This window comes from Podarcis tiliguerta (assembly GCF_965153285.1).
Source record: "Podarcis tiliguerta genome assembly, chromosome: 12".
Taxonomy (NCBI): domain Eukaryota; kingdom Metazoa; phylum Chordata; class Lepidosauria; order Squamata; family Lacertidae; genus Podarcis; species Podarcis tiliguerta.
The window spans coordinates 32,395,453-32,412,891 of record NC_139545.1 but is presented as its reverse complement, the minus strand read 5'-3'; the positions used below and the strand labels follow the sequence as shown (position 1 = coordinate 32,412,891).

The following is a 17,439-nucleotide window of genomic DNA, read 5'->3' as shown; positions in this document are numbered from 1 at the left end:
CCGGGAGGTTTTAGCAAGTATCCTGAATGATAATGTCTACTGTAAGGTTAAATCCCCCTGCTTGCGTTATACAAGGCTGTTTCAAGAAGAAAGAAAGGAAAAGTGACCCCTTTCCAACCCAACAGAACCACCCCCTTTCCCGACTACACACTATATGGCTATAAAATAGACCACATGGCTTTGAAATGCTCACATTAGCCTTGTACCGGAACATGCAAAGCTAATGTCAAACTATTTGTCAATCTAGTCCAGCATTGTGTAGTCAAGTTGGCAGCAGCTCCCCAGGTCCCAGGCGTGGTATTTCATATCAGCTGCTACCTGATCTCTTTAACACAGCAGGGGAATGCTTGGCAGAGAGTGATATCCTTTCTCCCTCCCTCCCCTCCTGCAACTCTCCCATCCTTCAGAGGCCTAGGCTCATCTTCCACACTGGGTGGGAACCTTAGACAGAATAACTCTTCGTGGGATACCCAGCAAGGCTTGCAAAGATGTATACTACTTGTCGCTTCATATTAGCTGCTTTATTGAATATATGTTTACATGCCTGGAATGTCTCCCCCTTAGTTACTGTAATATCAGTTTAATTTGGGGCGCTGCACTCTTGCTGGAAGGCAGCACTGAATTTTATTTGGTCCAGCGGCTTGAATTGGCTGGCTACTTTTTGCATTGTCAGAGCCGTTATGCGAGGAAATGTTCAAAGGAGGGGCTTCGTTTTTTAAAAAATTGTGGCCACCATCCATAATGGTAGATGCTCAGATCTGCTTTGATTATGTTCCCCTGGGCTACTTCACTTCTGCCGGTGCATTACTGGTACATCTATGACATAATTTGTACTTATTGGTTGATAAACCATGTGCCATTCTTAATCATAGAATAATAAGCCAAGTACTCATGCCCATGGGATTGCTTCACAAAGTTGGTACCAAGTGCTAAGTACAGAATCTAACTTCCAGAGAGTTCCACCTTTAATTTAAAACACAAGCAGGTTCGTCACTGTGCAGCTCATTCTACCTTCCATGCTCATCGGTATCATGGTTCTCTTTAATTTTTCTTTGCACTGGCTTACCTTCCTTTCATCGTGTTCATTTTAAAACCTCACTTCTTATTTTTGAGCACTTTCACTGCATTGCTCCTGGCTATTTTTCCTCTTTAATTCCTCTTAACACTCTTCCTAAAGACATCTAACGTCTCACACCTCTGCCTGTTTTATTAGCCTGGAGCAACCTGGCCTGTTATTATTAGGCAACATCTTATCTTTGGAACTCACTGCCACCAGCTGTTTGTATAATGCAGGCCTACCAGCTCTTTAAAGTACAGATACCTACAGATACCTACTATACCTACTATACCTCCAGATATATTTAGTTTCCACCTATTTTCCAATTAACTGAGTTTATAAATAAACAAGCAAGCAAGCAAACAAACAAACAAACATTTTGAGTGTACTACTGATAATACAGTCATGGTATAACAAAGATAGGTAAGTCTCAAGACAATAAAATGAAGGAAACCAGAGAGAGAGAGGAAGAGAGAGAGGAAGGAAGGAAGACCACAGTTCAGTTTCACAGTTGACAGATAATCTAAATTGAGGTTGCAGAAAAATGAGGGAAGGGAGATTAGGAGGAGGCTAATGCAACAGTTCGAGTTTATCGCTGAGTTCAGTCTTTCCAGACACTCACCTGATGCCCCAAAACTCCTGTTTGAAAATTGTTTTGCCATGTGACATGGAGTGTTGCTTGGCCACATGGAACTAGTTGCCTTCTTCATTGAATCCTGGCCATGGGCAGTTCCTGGCAAAACCTAAGAAACCAGTGGGAAACTGAGCAGGGTTTGCATTGAGGATTTGCATTGCTGAGTCTTCAGTGTCCTGCCCTGCCCTTTGCACCTTTTGATATGTGGCATGAACAGCACAACATTTGTGAGTAATAGTAATCATTATCACTAGCACATCACAATTTAAAATTTGGTACTAAAAATATTTAAAACAGATTGCAGTCACAGGAATAGGGTGTGTCTTGCACAACACAAAATATGGGGTTTTCGTACAGCCATGTGTACATTTCTTGCCACTATATCTGATGCTGTATAATTGTAATTTGTCCTGTTTGTTCATTTACCTCCATGGAAGTGGAGATATGGTTCAAAAAAATACGTATCTTGATTTCAAATAGTATTTTCTTCTAAAACAACATTGTCAGTAGGAATTGACAATATTATGTATAATGCAAGATGTCATGTATGTGTTGACTTAATTATGTATTGCTTCCAAATGCAATTTAAAAAGACATTATATTTTGTTTCATATTCATTACTTAGTGTTTCATTTCTTTTTATTTCTTCTGAAAGGATCCAAGTAAATGACCAAATTGTAGAAGTAGATGGGATCAGTCTGGTTGGTGTCACACAAAATTTTGCTGCAACAGTCCTCCGAAACACCAAAGGAAAAGTCAGGTAACTTTGAGAAATCCTTACAAAGTACATTTTAAATTGGTGGCACCTGTGATATTGTCTGGTCATGCAACTGCTCGATCATAAGTAAGCATATATATGTTAAGAAACCCTTTGCTACAATGGATTGTTTGTATCAGCCTTGGACAACCTGGTACCATCAGCCCCAGGCAGCATGGCTTCCACATTTAGCATTTAAGGCCTTGCCATTTTGTCAGATTTGGCTCACAGAGGGTGAGGCAGATAAAACCCAGTCCCCTGTCCTGACTAAAGAGAAGGAAGATGGATAGGAGGATCCCCATCTTTCCAGAGATCTTTTGTCTCACCATTTGTGGCATAATTACATATTGTATTAAATGCATAGTGTGTGGTGCCATTTCTTTTTAAATTTAATGTTATGTTCAGGATTCCAATTTTCATTAGGACCACAACACACAGGGAGGGAAGGATTGAAAGTAAAGCCAGGGGAATCAAACCATTTTAACCTGGCATTGTTGGCACTGTTTGAGAGAAGAAGTATTCCACAAGCAGGGTGCCACCTTGGAGAAGGCCCCATCACCATCTACCTAATCTGGAACCGACTTCAGGAGACTCCTCAGAGAAGGAGCTGGTTCATATTGGAGCAGGCGATTCTTAAGTACTCTGGTCCATAGTCGTTCAAGCATTATAGGTCAAAACCAACACTTACATAGTATTTTAAAATTGAAATATAAATGATGGGAACAAACTGAATGCAGGGCCAGCCCTGCCACTAGGCAGAATGAGAGGAGTGCTTCCTCAGGCAGCAAATGTCAAGTGATTAGGGAACAACAGTGAGGTGCTGAGGACAGAGCTGTGTGCGTCACGTGGCCTTCTCTGCACATCCTAAGATAGCCAGCCACCTGCAGATTTGGCTGCCAGTCCCATTGGCTTTTGTCCCAGGAATAGGAGAGGCGCCATCTTGTCCGTTGCCTTAGGCAGCAGAATTTCTCAGGCCAGACCTGACTGGACGCTGGTGAAGATCTGCTGAACACTGGCAAAATGTGTTCTGTTTGGCAAGTTAATGACCTGGCTGCTGTTTTCAAGGCCAGACTAACTTTCTAAATAGTCTTCAAATGCAATACATTGCAGTAGTCTAGCCTGGATGCTATCAGAGCACGGATAACTGAGGCAAGGTTATCTCTCTTCAGGAGGGTCTACAGCTCTATTCAAAGTATCACCTAATAAAGGGCTCAAACTTGAAATTTAATATTGTTTTTCTCTTCAGCTGTTGCACTTCATTAGATGTTTGTAAAAAGTAAAAGCCTTCTGTGAGTGCATTTCAATTTGGGAGGTCAATTTTCTTCCTTGGTAATATTTTTATTTCCAGAGTTTGTAGTTCTTAAATGAGTCTAAATGTTTAGGGCTCTTTCAGATGTCTCTGTATGCAGGGCTTGAAATGCAGGAATTGATGGTTGTCAGTAAAACAATTAAAATAAAATGGAAAGGAAAAAAGTATTAGAAATAAAACATCAAGTATAATAATGTTGCTATATAAATCAATGGTGTGCCCACATTTTGCATGCTGTGTGCAGGTCTAGTTACCAAGCACATAGCAGGAGAAGAGGGTTTTTTTTTTTAATGTTATTGGCGAGGAGAGTGAAAATTTGAAGTTTCCTTCTAGTTCTGCCCCCTCCCTCTCCGTTCCCCACACTTAGAACTGGAGTTATGAAATGGAATTGTTTGACATGAGATTTAGGGTGAATAAAAGGAAGCGCGGAGTTATAGATTGCATTAAGATACGGAGAGGGCTACCAGCTAAGGCAGCCTTTAGAAAGAATTAGACAGAATTATTATTATATTTAAAATAGTTTAGGATATCTTTTAGAGTGTAACACCCACAAGATGGCTTACATAACAGAATTTAGAAAATACATGAAATACGCCACAAACAGCTTAAAAAGGTATAAAGCAGTAGTTCAAGAAATATAGGCGCAAACGTTCCATAAAAAATAGTATAACCCAGTTTAAACCAGCTCAGTGGTTTCATAAACTAGCAGTAGTAAAACAAAGGTAAACCAGAACAAATGAGTTGTTACGGCCCCTTTGTTGGTATGCACTGTGGGAACTTTACGTAATTCATTTGTAAGGGAGTGTCATCACTGCAAAGCCATCACCAAAAAGACCCTACCTTTCACGCTGCCGACATGATTGTCTGAATAGAGAGCGTACAGAGTCTTCCCAGTGTTCGCTTACAGGCAGCCAGAATCATCTTCTCCACACTGCGTGGCTGACAAGATTCACCCCGACGAATTCAGCTGTGCTCCCTTTGAAGGATGCCTGTGTCCATAACACTGCTGTAAATCAAGGAACTTAGGATAAACTTATGCAAACCATCTAGAACAGGGTTACTTTCTTCCCCCATAGCTGCCGTAGTTGTAGGGGAGAGGTTATTGTGCTCCTTAACAGCTGCCCTTAATGACTTCAGTATAAATAATAAATTATTATAAATTATTATTCAAGCCACAGGGAGAGAAAGGTATGTATGTATGTATGTATGTATGTATGTGTGTATATATGTATGTATGTATGTATGTATGTATGTATGTATTTTTTTATTTGGTTGGTTGGTTAGTTAGTTCACCACCCTTCACCTGAAGATCACAGGGCAGTTCACAACATAAAAACACAAAATGAAAAGACGAAATACATAACGAAACAAAAACAAACTAGTAGCTCCCTGCCACAGACACGTTTAGAAAGCCATAGAACAGGCATAGACAAACACAACCCTCAAGATGTTTTGGGACTATAACTCCTATCATCCCTAACTAACAGGGATAACTAGCTATCAGGGATGATGGGAATTGTAGTCCCAAAACATCTGGAGGGCCGAGTTTGCCTATGCCTGCCATAGAATGTTAATCAGTCAAATGCCTGGTTGGAGAGGAACATTTTTGCTGGGCTCCTAGGGACATGTAATGAAGGCGCCAGGCAAGCCTCCCTGGGGAGAGTGGCTGTTGCCTGATTGCCACTTGGTGCAGTGCTGCGGTGGGAAGGTAAACTGTGTTTCCGTGTGCTCTGGTTTCCATCATGGTGTCCCCTTGCACCAGAAGCTGTTTAGTCATGCTGGCCACATGACCCGGAAAGTTGTCTGCGGACAGACGCTGGCTCCCTTGGCCTGAAAGCAAGATGAGAGCCACAACCCCACAGTCGCCTTTGACTGGACTTCACCGTCCAGGGGTCCTTTACCTTTTACCTTTATCTCTCTACTTGCAAGCTCCCATGGTGCATAAGAACATCCTATCAGAGGAAGTGCCGCACTTACCTCTACAATTGGCAGCTGCAGGTAATGAAGATTAGTAGGCAACAGTCCTCACTATTTAATTTGACAGGCAGAATTGGCAAAGTATTGCTATAGTTGCATTTCCATTTTCACATTACTGTGCAAGCTGCAACATCAAATGAATTTTAAGTAGTTTGTTTAAGTAAATTGTTCCATAATTAGCATTGTTTGCAATTGTTATTTTAAATGTGTGTGTCATTACTGGGCATGCATATTTACCAGTGTCACTGGTAATTGTCCCCTAAAGCATTCCTTCTTATCCCCCACCCCCAACATAAACGATCAAAGACATATTAGCTTAAATATGAGAAATTGTATTTGATAAATTGTGCAGAAGGAGGTTTAGAAAGAAGTTAAACTACAGCTTTGTATTTCATTTTTCTGCTTTAATTCGGTCAATACTGCTCTAGAAAGCTTACAGGGTACTACTGTTTAGTGACTTTGCTTCCTGCCAAGCTTCATGAACATTTTCTGAATGGTCATGACAATGGAAGTCACTGACCTAGAATAGATTGTTCATTGTAGCTTCCGGATATAATGTAGCTCAACTGTCTTTAGCTGACAGAGTGAAGAAACTGTTAACACAAAAATGTGCTTTTTACCTTCTGAACTCTTCTTGCTTTGGCACAGCAAAATTAGGTAAATTTATCCGCATGAAATCTTTCATCCGTTTTTATATTAGCTGGAGTTAGTAGGTTCTAAAATGTTTTTACTGTCTAATGGAAATGTTTCTTTTACAATGACATTTGATACATTTGAGAAAGATAAAAATAATTGCAAACTTCCTAGGATTAAAATAGACTATTATAGTAACAAATGAAAGTTCTGCTTGTGTAAACAAGGACATCCTGCTGAAATGTTTTGAGACTATGTTTCAGAATATGTAATATGTTTCTATTTATTGTAATAGGTTTTGGAAGTTGTCTCCAAGTTCAGCCTTCTTAAAAGTGCTCTGAGGACACAATAATAATAATAATAATTTTATTATTTGTACCCTGCCCATCTGACTAGGTTGCCCCAGCCACTCTGGGCGGCTTCCAACATATATAAAAAATTAATAAAACATTGCACATGATGCAGTAGTCTTGTTGGTACGTAACACTAAGCCATAGTTAATCACTTATTGGACTTGAGCAGTGCTCCTGCTATGCTTCTCCCTTAGTTCAACCAGGAACAACAAATATTTCACCAAATGTTTGGGAGAAAATTGCTTGTCCCAAACAAACCATAATCATGCAGCTAAGATATGTTCTTAGCTTGCTAGGAGAAACAGTCCCTGTTTTGACACACTGATGCAGCTTATTGTATCTGCTTGCATCAGGTGAGGAACAAAGTCAAGAGATTGGACAGTGTGCTGATTCCTGAAGCCTGTGTCCCAATAAGCAGATTCTTCTCTGTCCCATCTTCCCACACTTCCACCATACTTTTGTGGTTCACCTCTGCCTATTGGCATAAACTAGAATCCTGATCTTTGCCTTCATCCAGACTTTGATCTCGCCTGTGATGAGTTATCAGTTGCTGTAAATAGAGGTTACTGAGACCTGTAAAAGGGTTGGGAGATTGTTGTAAGGTTCCTATTACAGCTGGAAGGAGACCATAACCAGTAGTTAAGGCAATGCTGTTACTCTGAGATTTAGGACTGTAAGGCTATAATATGAAGAATGCTAGTGCTTGTTACCTAGCTTGGATGTATACATGTACCGGTATTTGTATAAGCATAATGGAATTCACTCTTAATTGAAGTCACTCTTGAAAGTGCAAAATGTATCCAGATTTTATGTTTTCCATCCTGTATCTTTAATGGCTTCAGGTTTTATCAGATGACAGTATTTAGATGGTTATAAGTCATTAGCAGACACCCTTCCAAAGCCCTTCATATAAATTAAGCCATTCTGCACCAGTATTTCACATTGATATTATTTTAAGATAATCCAACTTGTCGTCGTTTATCCCGAGGTTGTTGTTTAATTATATTCCTCTGGAGTGGCTTAAATCTCCTTCCCCTTCTAACTAACTTCTGCTGCTTGCTTATAATCATTGTAAAATTCTGCCTCTATCTCATATCGGAGATTTTACTGCTGCTTTCTGAAGCAGCCCTATTTTCTTTTACAGAGGAATGCTCATTTAATCTGTTTCTTGCTGCTTGGCCAGCTATCGAGTTTATTTGTGTGTTAGATTCCTTATCTCTCCTTTACCATAAGGCCCCAGGGCAGATTACAAGAATAAAATCACAACCCTAAAGCAAGAGAAGTGTAAAAGCAATTAAAAGTAGTTCCATATGTAAAAAAAATTCAGTGCATCTAAAAACAATTTCATATATAAAAGCAGCTGAAAATAGTTCCCATACAAATGCAGATTGGAATAACGCTCCACTTAAAAGACTTGTTGGAGGAGGAACATCTTCACTGAGTGCCGGAAAGACAGTAGAGTTGGTGTTTGTCTGATATGTAACAGGAGGAGGTTGCAAAGGGTAGGGGCCACCACATTATAGGGCTGATTCCTATATTATAAGAAATGGATGTCCTGCTAAGATGGACCTCCAGTGATAGATTAGGTATTTAACTGATGAGATGAGTTGTTGGATTACTGGGTCCCAAAGCTGTATAGGGTTTTGTACACCAGTCCCAGCACCAGTAACTTAGCATGGTAGCTGATTGGCAGCCAGTGCTAGTCTTCAGCAGTAACAGCAAAAGTCTTTCACAGAGAGCAGTCTAGGTGCCGCATTTTGCAGTAGCTGTACTTGTAGTAGTGCCGTTTGGATCCTTCTCGTGGATTTCCATATGTCTGTGCATGTTTCCATTGGTGGTGAAGGACTGGTCATACACTGAACATTTGTAGGGCCTCTCGCCAGAATGGACCAGCATGTGGCGGTCGAGGGAGCTTGCGGAGCTCAGAGACTTTCCACAGATGCTGCAGGAATGGTCTCTCACTCTAGTGTCCGAGTTATGCTGACAAATATGCGCCAGCAAATCTTTTCACAAAGAGGGAAGGTATAGGAAGACTTGTCATCTTTTTTTCCTGGTTTCTCCTGCCAATCCGATTGGGAGCAAGAGGTTTTGGTGGGGACTTGGCGTTCTGAGATGGTGCGGTGCCATTTTCAGCGATCTTCCCCAAGCTCATAACAGCTGCCATTATGACGCCGACACGTGGCAAATCTTAGAAGCAAGAGTAAACCTAAAACTTCAAAGGTGCTGCTGAGGAAAGGCTCTCTGGATTTAGGTGGTCTGGTCTTCAGCTTATTAGACAAATACCGAAAAGCAGCACACAAGGAAAGGAAGCTTCACTATACAGTGTCAAGAAAGGAAAATGAAGTTCCAGAGAATAACTCGGAGGCTTAAAGCGGTTGCACAGCAGCAGCGGAACCACAGTTCTCAAACTGTTTTGAAGGTGCAGATTTGCTGTGTGTCGGCACCATAATTGCAGCTGTTATGAGCTTGGAGAAGGTTGCTGAAAATTTTGCCATCCGCTAGACCTCTTTCTCACCCTATTATACAGAGCAGCGTGCCCTTTGGAGTTGAAAATACATTCCATTTAAATATGACATTTTTTCCATTATTCTGGAAGTCATTAAGGAGGCACACCTTCCATCAGACAGAGATAAAGGACCAAAAATGGGGCTGTGAAGTATCTTCCAATGGTCTCTACTGTGGAATTTGTTTTATCCATTGTGCTGAATTTTTTGGTTTGCTTTTTAACTGCTTCTGAGGTTTGGGAGAGAATATTTTTTGTGTGTCTGTGTTTATTTATTTAGTCCGTCTGCATCCCACCTTTATTTCCTTGTGGAACTCAAGGTGCCATATTTCTGAGTTCTTCCACCCAGGCTCTGACCATGTCTAGACCTGCTTTGCTTCAACAAGGTGCCCTAGTACTAGCCTCAGAATAATTGAACAGTGACTTCCTGAGCAGAGTGTTCTCCTGTGAGATGTTATCTTGGATTTTAGGCATCACTGATGTCTAAGGGCACAACCCCCCAAGGAAGCACTCTTGCACAGCTCACCTTCGTTTCAGTAGGGATTGCATCAGAGAACTGGACTTTGGTGCACTTTGCCTATAATCTGTTGGTTCCTGCTGTGTGACTTTACACAGTTCATTATACTTCCTGTTGTCTCTAATCATATTGTATGTCTCTCAATACAGTCTTGCCAGTACTAAACTACATGTCTACTTCTAGTGAACCAGTAATAGGAAGTATATAATTAGCAGGGTTATTGAAGTCCTTTTACTTTGGTGGCTAATCTTTTAGGCAGTGATTCAGAACATTATGCCTCTTTTATGCTGGTTTCTGGCTGCATAATCAGAAATGGAATACATTTCAATATTTAATTAAACATCTTGCACTTTAGAAAATCCACATACACCCCCATCTGTAAACTGCTTTAAAGTATGTACTATTTATGGAATGCTGGGAAATGGGGTCTTTATACGGCCTCTCCACAAAGTAGCCCACCCCCAAATATTCATGAGAAAGAGACTGCTGGAAGGGCAGAAGTCTCCAGCAATTCACTTTGTGCATTCAGATGGGGCCTGGTGCAGACGTCCTTGGCCTTGATGGGGTCCATAAGATCCAATTCATGTGAGCAAACGTATAAAAATGGCAGTTTCAGCTATACTATATTGTTGTTTTCCGGCAAGAAAATGAAATGCTATGTCCATCAATATTCACAAGCTTATGACATGACAAGCTTGCAGTTTGATTAACCAGTGTTTCAGCTGACTTTGTGAAATGGGCTTTGGCTGTCCTGGCTTCAGATATTCTCAAGCCTAGTCTTGATTCCTTCCCAGCCCCTGGCTTTTATCATGGCCTTCTCCAGATCCTTTTGAGGCAGTTTTGCTGCCTGAGATGGACAAGATGGCACCCCCCCCCATTCCACATACAGAAGCCAATCAGGCTGACAGCTGAATTTTAGCTCAACCCTCATGAAGGATTGGCAGCATCCCTCACCAACACCCAAGGGCAACAAACTAGACTAGAGGGCATAGGGCAGGCTACACAGGCCTGCCCTCTAACACTTTGCTACCGTTTCTGGCCCCCAGTCTCTCTCACCTGAGGGGGACACCTCACAGTAAGACCAGCCATGTTTTGAGGGACAAGTGTAATATAGGTTAATATGCATTTTAGACATACTCTCTCTTCCTAGCTGTTTGGTATCACAACGTGCCCCTGAGTGCATCACTTCAGATAAGATCATTTTAGATACCATTCTTCCTCCATTGCTGGCAACTTGGTACATGCCAAATTGCATTCCTGTCTGCTTCTCCCTATGACCTCATGTCTGACCAGTGACTCAGCAGAAGTGATGCTCTTGAGAACTTGTGTTACAGATTGACACAGAATCTTAAATTCCACTGGAGAATTTGTAGCCTCTGCACCTCAGATCAGACAATGTATATCACATGGCCCAGGAACCTTTCTGCAATCAAGATGGCCTGGGTCTTTCTCCTTGAGTTCTATGGAGTAAAGTCAGGACATAAATGGAATATATAACTCAGATAATCTTTCAGCAAAATGAAAAAGAAACAACAACCCAAAACCATTCATCCTATATAACACATTGTGGTATGGAAGTGAATTAATTGGCTATGGAGTACAGCTATAGAAAATGCTTTTGTCTGTAAATCTCTGCAGCCTTTTTATAGCCTCTAACTAAAGTACACTTTCCTGCTTTTGAGTTGTTTTTAAATCCTCCTTTGCTTTTGCGATTTAGCAGGCCATTGATTGAATTACATGATGTGCCAGTGTCCACAAGGCTTGCGGCCTGAATAAATTTAAAAGCAATAAAAATAGCAATTAGCATGAAGGCATAGGGAAATGGAAGGAACAGTAGGAACTATTCCCTCTATAATCAGGGAACAATGGAGCATTTCTCAAGAAAATGTGGAGATGAAGGGGAAGTGGTTGTGCCTATAATGTATGGCCCAAGACTGTTAATTTATGCAGTTAAATAAAGAACTAAACATCTGCGTATGCACTGCATGCCAAGGAAAGGAGTGCACAATATGCCAGGAATCATTTATATTTGCACAGTGTGATTAGGCTGCCACAGGTTTGCAGCGGCATGCTTATTTTAAAGTAGTTCCCTGATTTTGAGGAGAATGCATGGAATGTAGGCAGCAGGACTTAAAATTCTTTGTTGGGATCCACAGGCCCTTGAGGTGTGCGTTGTTGTCTCCAGACATGTGCCAGGGTTTGTCGTCACCATCCCTCCATGCGTCCATCCACTGCATTGGAGGCTTGTCAGGGTCAGGGTCAGGCAGCAGAGGAGACCCTGTTTGGAAGGGGGTCTCTAGCAGCTCTGCTGTGTGGGTGAAGCTGTTTGCAGGGCCCATTGGATCCAAACCATAGTCAGCATTTTACCATTAACTCTGTCTTTTTGTTTGTCTCTCCCCCAACCCCCCGCCATTGATTTGTTGCATCCAGCCACAGCTTTCTCAGCTCAGGGGCTTTGTGGACACCATCTTCTTTCATAATACATATTGAAGTAGCTGCAAACCATTGATGGAAGACATGCATTTATGAATGCAACCCAGTGTACAGAAATTCATGTGCCCATTGTCAGACAGGATCTGGCTGGTGACTGAGCTGCAGAAGGGGGGCGGGCACACACTTCCCTCTTCCATGTGTACTTTGCTGTTGGTAAACCATGGCTGTTGCCTTCTCATATCATGAAATTATTAGGAAACCAGAATATACCAGCAAGGACAGGACCCCTCCACTCATTGATACACTCAGGTCACCATCTCTCCCTCTATTCATAGAAAGTGTTTTGTAACGCTGCAGTATAAACATTTCTGATTCTAGGCCATGGAGAAACTCCCCTAATTACAACGGCATGTTTTTATTATCATTGTGACTTCCATTTTGAACTTGTGTCTAGCACAATACAGTTCTAAAACAATTGTGCATTGGTAATAGATGAACATGTATTTATTTGGTTTTTAAACAAGACATTTGGGCATGTATTACGCCGCTTTCATGTAGTGGACCCCAGTCTACAAAACCTTATGCTGTAATCAAGTTGTTCGCCTTTAGCATGCAACAATACTCTTTTTGCTGCATTTGGCCATCATTTCATACATCATACGGAGAAGACAGCAAATGATTTGTGTTCCCTGATGTTCTCCTCAGGTTTATAATTGGCAGAGAAAGGCCAGGACAAGTCAGTGAAGTGGCTCAGCTGATTAGCCAGACCCTAGAGCAGGAACGTCGCCAAAGAGAGCTTTTGGAACAGCATTATGCACAATATGACGCAGATGACGATGAGGTAATATGTTTGTTCTTTCTCTTGTAACTTCGTGAAGTTCCCTTTCCTGTATTTCATTCTCTCTCAATGCTTTGTCTAATCACAGTAGGAAATGACTCCTTTTACAAATGAACATCCCCACCCCCCACCCTGTTTCACAAGACCATGATCATAGATTGTCATGTTAGGCACAATAAATTTCTCTGTAAATATGTAAGAGTGTTGTTGCTGAAAGCACTCTCAGGGTTGGGGCAGAAAAATTGCACTTCTGAATGCTAAGTAGGGCTCCATATTGCCCCTGGTGTTTCTGGTCCTTGATACATACTGTGTCGCTTTCAGATTCTTCTTTTTTTAAACAAAAAACGTGACAACCCTACTTTTATTTTTTTAAAATACAAGTTTCCAATCCTCACCTCTGACCCAAAATGGTGGAAAACAAACAAAGGAGGAAAGAGACATATTTTTATGCCTTCTGAGGACCAATTCATATCCACTCATGTGGTGAAATAATCGCAAGATGATTTTACTGTGTCAGTTTTACATGGTGAATATTCCTTATGAATGCGCATCAGTGTGGTGACAGTTGGTATTTACCATGTCAGTGAGTTTCTTAGTTCTCAGGCTTCAGTAAATACCAGCTGTCACCACGCATGGCACATCCACATCTTTTTTTCCTTGTCAATTAAATTACTTGCCATGTTAATCAAGAAATGGCTTTCCTGTATCAATAATAATAATAATAATAATAATAATAATAATAATAATAATAGTTCTATATTTATTTTAAGTATGTCTATATTGCCTTTCAAAAAAATTGGTCTTCAAAGTGGCTTACCAAGTTAATGTTAAATAATATGAAAACAACACACCTAAAAACAAAATAACCAAATATCCAAAATAAACTAGACAACAGTGAAGCAGTTCTAGATTATTAGCTTTTAAGAGATGAAGAGAACAGGATACTTTTAGTCTGGTGGTATAAAGGTAACATTGCTGCTGCCAAGCACATATGTCTATAGAGGGAGTATTTATGGGGAGTTCTTTTCGACAGTAGTCCTTTCAATAACTTGCTCCCAAACTGATTAACTCTTTATAGGTTAAAGCAAGCACTGCGAACTGAGTCTGGAAACAAACTGGGAGCCTGCACATATACTGTAGTACTGGTCAAATATGTCCACCACTGAATGCCAGTTAGCAATCTAGTCGTCATATTCTAGACCAGCTGAAGTTTCTAAACACAGGGGCATCCCCATGTATAACACATTGCGTTAATCAAGCCTAGACACAATCAAAGGAAGAACTGTTGTGAGATCATCTGTTGCTGGAGGGGATGCAATTCTACCTGGCAATATGTAACTTGGTCTTGAGTTCATGTACCAAGATTTCTCAAGGCCTGACTAAGCTTTTCATATTGAAGAGTAGGAACTGTGCAGTTCAGGCAGTACTTCACCCCTGAGAGTTCTGCCCAGGGTGATATGCATAGCAGGCCTTGATCTTGCTTGCTTGCTTTCTCCTCTGGTGCCTTCATCACAAGTAGAATGTATAGAGAAACCCAGAACAACTTACGGTTCATTCATTACCTTCCCACCTTCCCTAGGAGTAGTGAGAGAAGGAGTGCACAAAATTTATGTTCAAAATTTACATTCCATTTTTCTACTGTAGTTATAGTGCTCAGAGCAGCTAACAACAATGTAAAACTTGCTACATCAGCTGCTAATAAAATAATAATAATAATAATAATAATAATAATAATAATAATAATATCATTGATTATACATACAGCTAGCAGAAGCATCTTTAAAAACAAGTGGTGAGTTCTAAAAACTCTCAACCAACAGATGCCAGTATGATCCTATTGATGAAAGTCTCTCAGAACAGTAAAGTTTTTTTTAGAATAAATGCCAACATTTTCAAGAATTGTAGTTTCTCGTTTTCCATGTTTATGGTTTTTTTTTGCAAATTATGTTGTTTCTGTGCAACTTAAATAGGAACATTTTCTGCAGCCTTCCAACTCTAAAAAGACTTCACATTTAGACATCAGTGCTAAAGGAATCATTCCGCTGCTATCAAGAGAAGAAAGCAGTATATCTCTTTCTTTGATGGAAAAAACCCATGGCAACTAACTTTTATAGGATGTAGATGTAGCTATAAAATTTAAGCCTGAGTTTAAAGTAGTTATTTTATTTGAGTTTAAAAAAGACTAGCTCTGATGCCCAATACTTGTCTGAATTTTGTTTTTCTCGTGGAAGATTTGGCTGGCTCTTTATTAAGAGCAAGGTTTGTTAATACACCGAAGCACTGTTATCTGTCCAGGCAGGAGATAAAAATAATCTCACTGTAATTAGTTTTGAAGGTGGTGTTGTGTAAGGAGATGCTTCAAGTATAACCCTCCCCATCCCCCTCCCCAAGGCCTACTATATATACATGTTACTTTACAAGTTTTTCCCAGTTTTATTTTTTCCTTGTTATTGGAGATGGGGAGAGCAATGACATTTTGCAGATAGCTGAAAGTCAATTAGCATGCAATCATGAAGCCCTTAACTCAAAGTATGAAGCGAAATCACATAGCCAGAAAGGACATGGTGTTGTTCCACATTTGATAAACCAACAACAAACTATCTTCAAGTGACAGCCTTTATGAAGCCAAAATGCCACCATCCATGGCAGAAACAACTCACTGAGTGGGCCAGTGCTGCTGCACTACCTTCCTGGCAAGGGGGTCGCTGTGGCGTAATGGGATGGCTGAGGCAATGGGGAGGCCAGCACAGTACAAAGACACCAGTGGAGCCAATCAGGACTACCTGCCAGTATGTTTGCACCAAGCCAACTTCTTCACCCCTCTCCTTACCAGTAAGCAACAGGAACCCACCTGCTGGGTTGCACCCCATTCAGTGAGCAATTTCTGATTCATGCCTAATACAGAGGTGTACCAGCAGGCTTAGAGGAGCACAAAACTTTGCAGAAGTGCAGAACATTTGCAGGCAGGTGAACTCAACGGGGAGGAAACCTAAAACAGTTCAACAAAAACTAAACATGCTCAATGGGCACAGAAGAGAGGGGGAACTGGGTGGAGTACCCTGAACAGGAACACTGCAAAATTTTGCAGCGGGTACCATTTGTTCCCATTGCCCTCTGATTCAGCATAGTGTTAACTTATCGTCTGAACTCCATTAGTGAGAAACCAAGGCCAATATGGTACTTGCTTTCAGAGTTCCTTGCTTCTGCTTCATGGATGATTGTAGAGACTATACAGAAGACAAAGAGTTTGTTGACCATCGTATTAATGTGTAGAAGAGTTCTTATTTAATGTTTGTTATCAACTGTTTTAGAATACTGACAGAGAATGTCATGGAACCTCAGGCAACTACAATAAAAATAACAACTGTTACCTTAAAAAGGTTTGTGAAGAAAGTAACTTGCCTCTGATTCGTTGCTTCATGTGGCATACTAATCATATTTTGAGATGTGGCTTATTAATTCAACATAATTTCTAAACAGCTAATGTTGCTACAGTCCCTCCTTCGTTTATTGAGTTGCAGGCCGAAATATGACTACCCACAGGTATAGCAGTTGGGACTTTGACTAGGGAATCCCGTTTTGATCCGAACACAGCTATGGAGTTTAGTAGGCAGCACTGGAATGATCCTTGGCCAGTTCCCAAGCAGCCCTCTTATAAAAGAGAGAACATGTACAAAAGCCTCCTTGTATCTGTAGTAGCTGCAGGTTCTTAGAAGCAACTCTGGCAGGAAAGCATCTGTCTAGTCTTGACTTGGATGTGCTTCTGGCAGGAAGAGATTCTTCACTGCTTATTTGGTTCCTTTATTTTTTTGAGACAGGAACGTGGTTTCCCCAGCTGCCTTCCTTCCTTGTTCCTTCTGGCAATAGCTGTTTTTTTTAAGATTCCCTCTCCTAACTTCTGCCTAGAGCAGTCAGTCAGAGAACCAGGAAAGCAGACAAAGCTGTAATTTCCTTCTTCCCTTTGGCAAGAAAAAGTGAGGTAGATGCTTCTGGCAAGAAGAAGAGTGATCTTTCTTAGCAGGAGTCTGGAGCAAAACGAAGGTGGACAGAAGGCTTTCCCAGACATGGCCACTTCCCATGGTCACCCCTCAAGAATCTGTTCAAGTTGTGTGCCACTGCAGGTACAGGGGAGGTTTCTGTACACGTGCCATTGAGAGGGGATTGTGCATCTTCTGGTAGTCTGTTTAACAGGGTGCTTGTGAGGCAGAATCGGTTAACTCTGCATATTCCCCTGCACTCCTAATAAAGGAAGGATGGGACCTGTGCAAAAGGAAAGAAAGAAAGACATGCAATTCCTGTGATCTTAGCCATTAGAATTCTGCTGTACTTTTAGAATTTAGAACTTTCCGAAAGATTCTACCCTGTGCTTTTTGTTACTAGTGCTTTTTCAAGCTTGCTTGCTTTATTTCCCCATTTTTAAAAACATGT

General features: G+C 40.9%; 1 protein-coding gene across 20 annotated transcripts in view; it reads left to right on the top strand.

The window, feature by feature from the left end:
* Nucleotides 1-17,439, top strand: part of PPP1R9A (protein phosphatase 1 regulatory subunit 9A) — a 135,976-nt gene that overhangs the window by 86,336 nt on the left and 32,201 nt on the right. For 11 of the 20 annotated variants that reach the window (XM_083405325.1, XM_083405323.1, XM_083405336.1 and 8 more), the window contains 2 exons: nucleotides 2,347-2,451; nucleotides 12,879-13,014. In XM_083405325.1, coding sequence (XP_083261451.1) covers nucleotides 2,347-2,451; nucleotides 12,879-13,014 — 241 coding nt within the window. Of the gene's footprint in view, nucleotides 1-2,346; nucleotides 2,452-12,878; nucleotides 13,015-16,322; nucleotides 16,392-17,439 lie in introns of all 20 variants that reach the window. The other 9 variants (XM_083405320.1, XM_083405319.1, XM_083405332.1 and 6 more) reach the window with 1 other exon arrangement.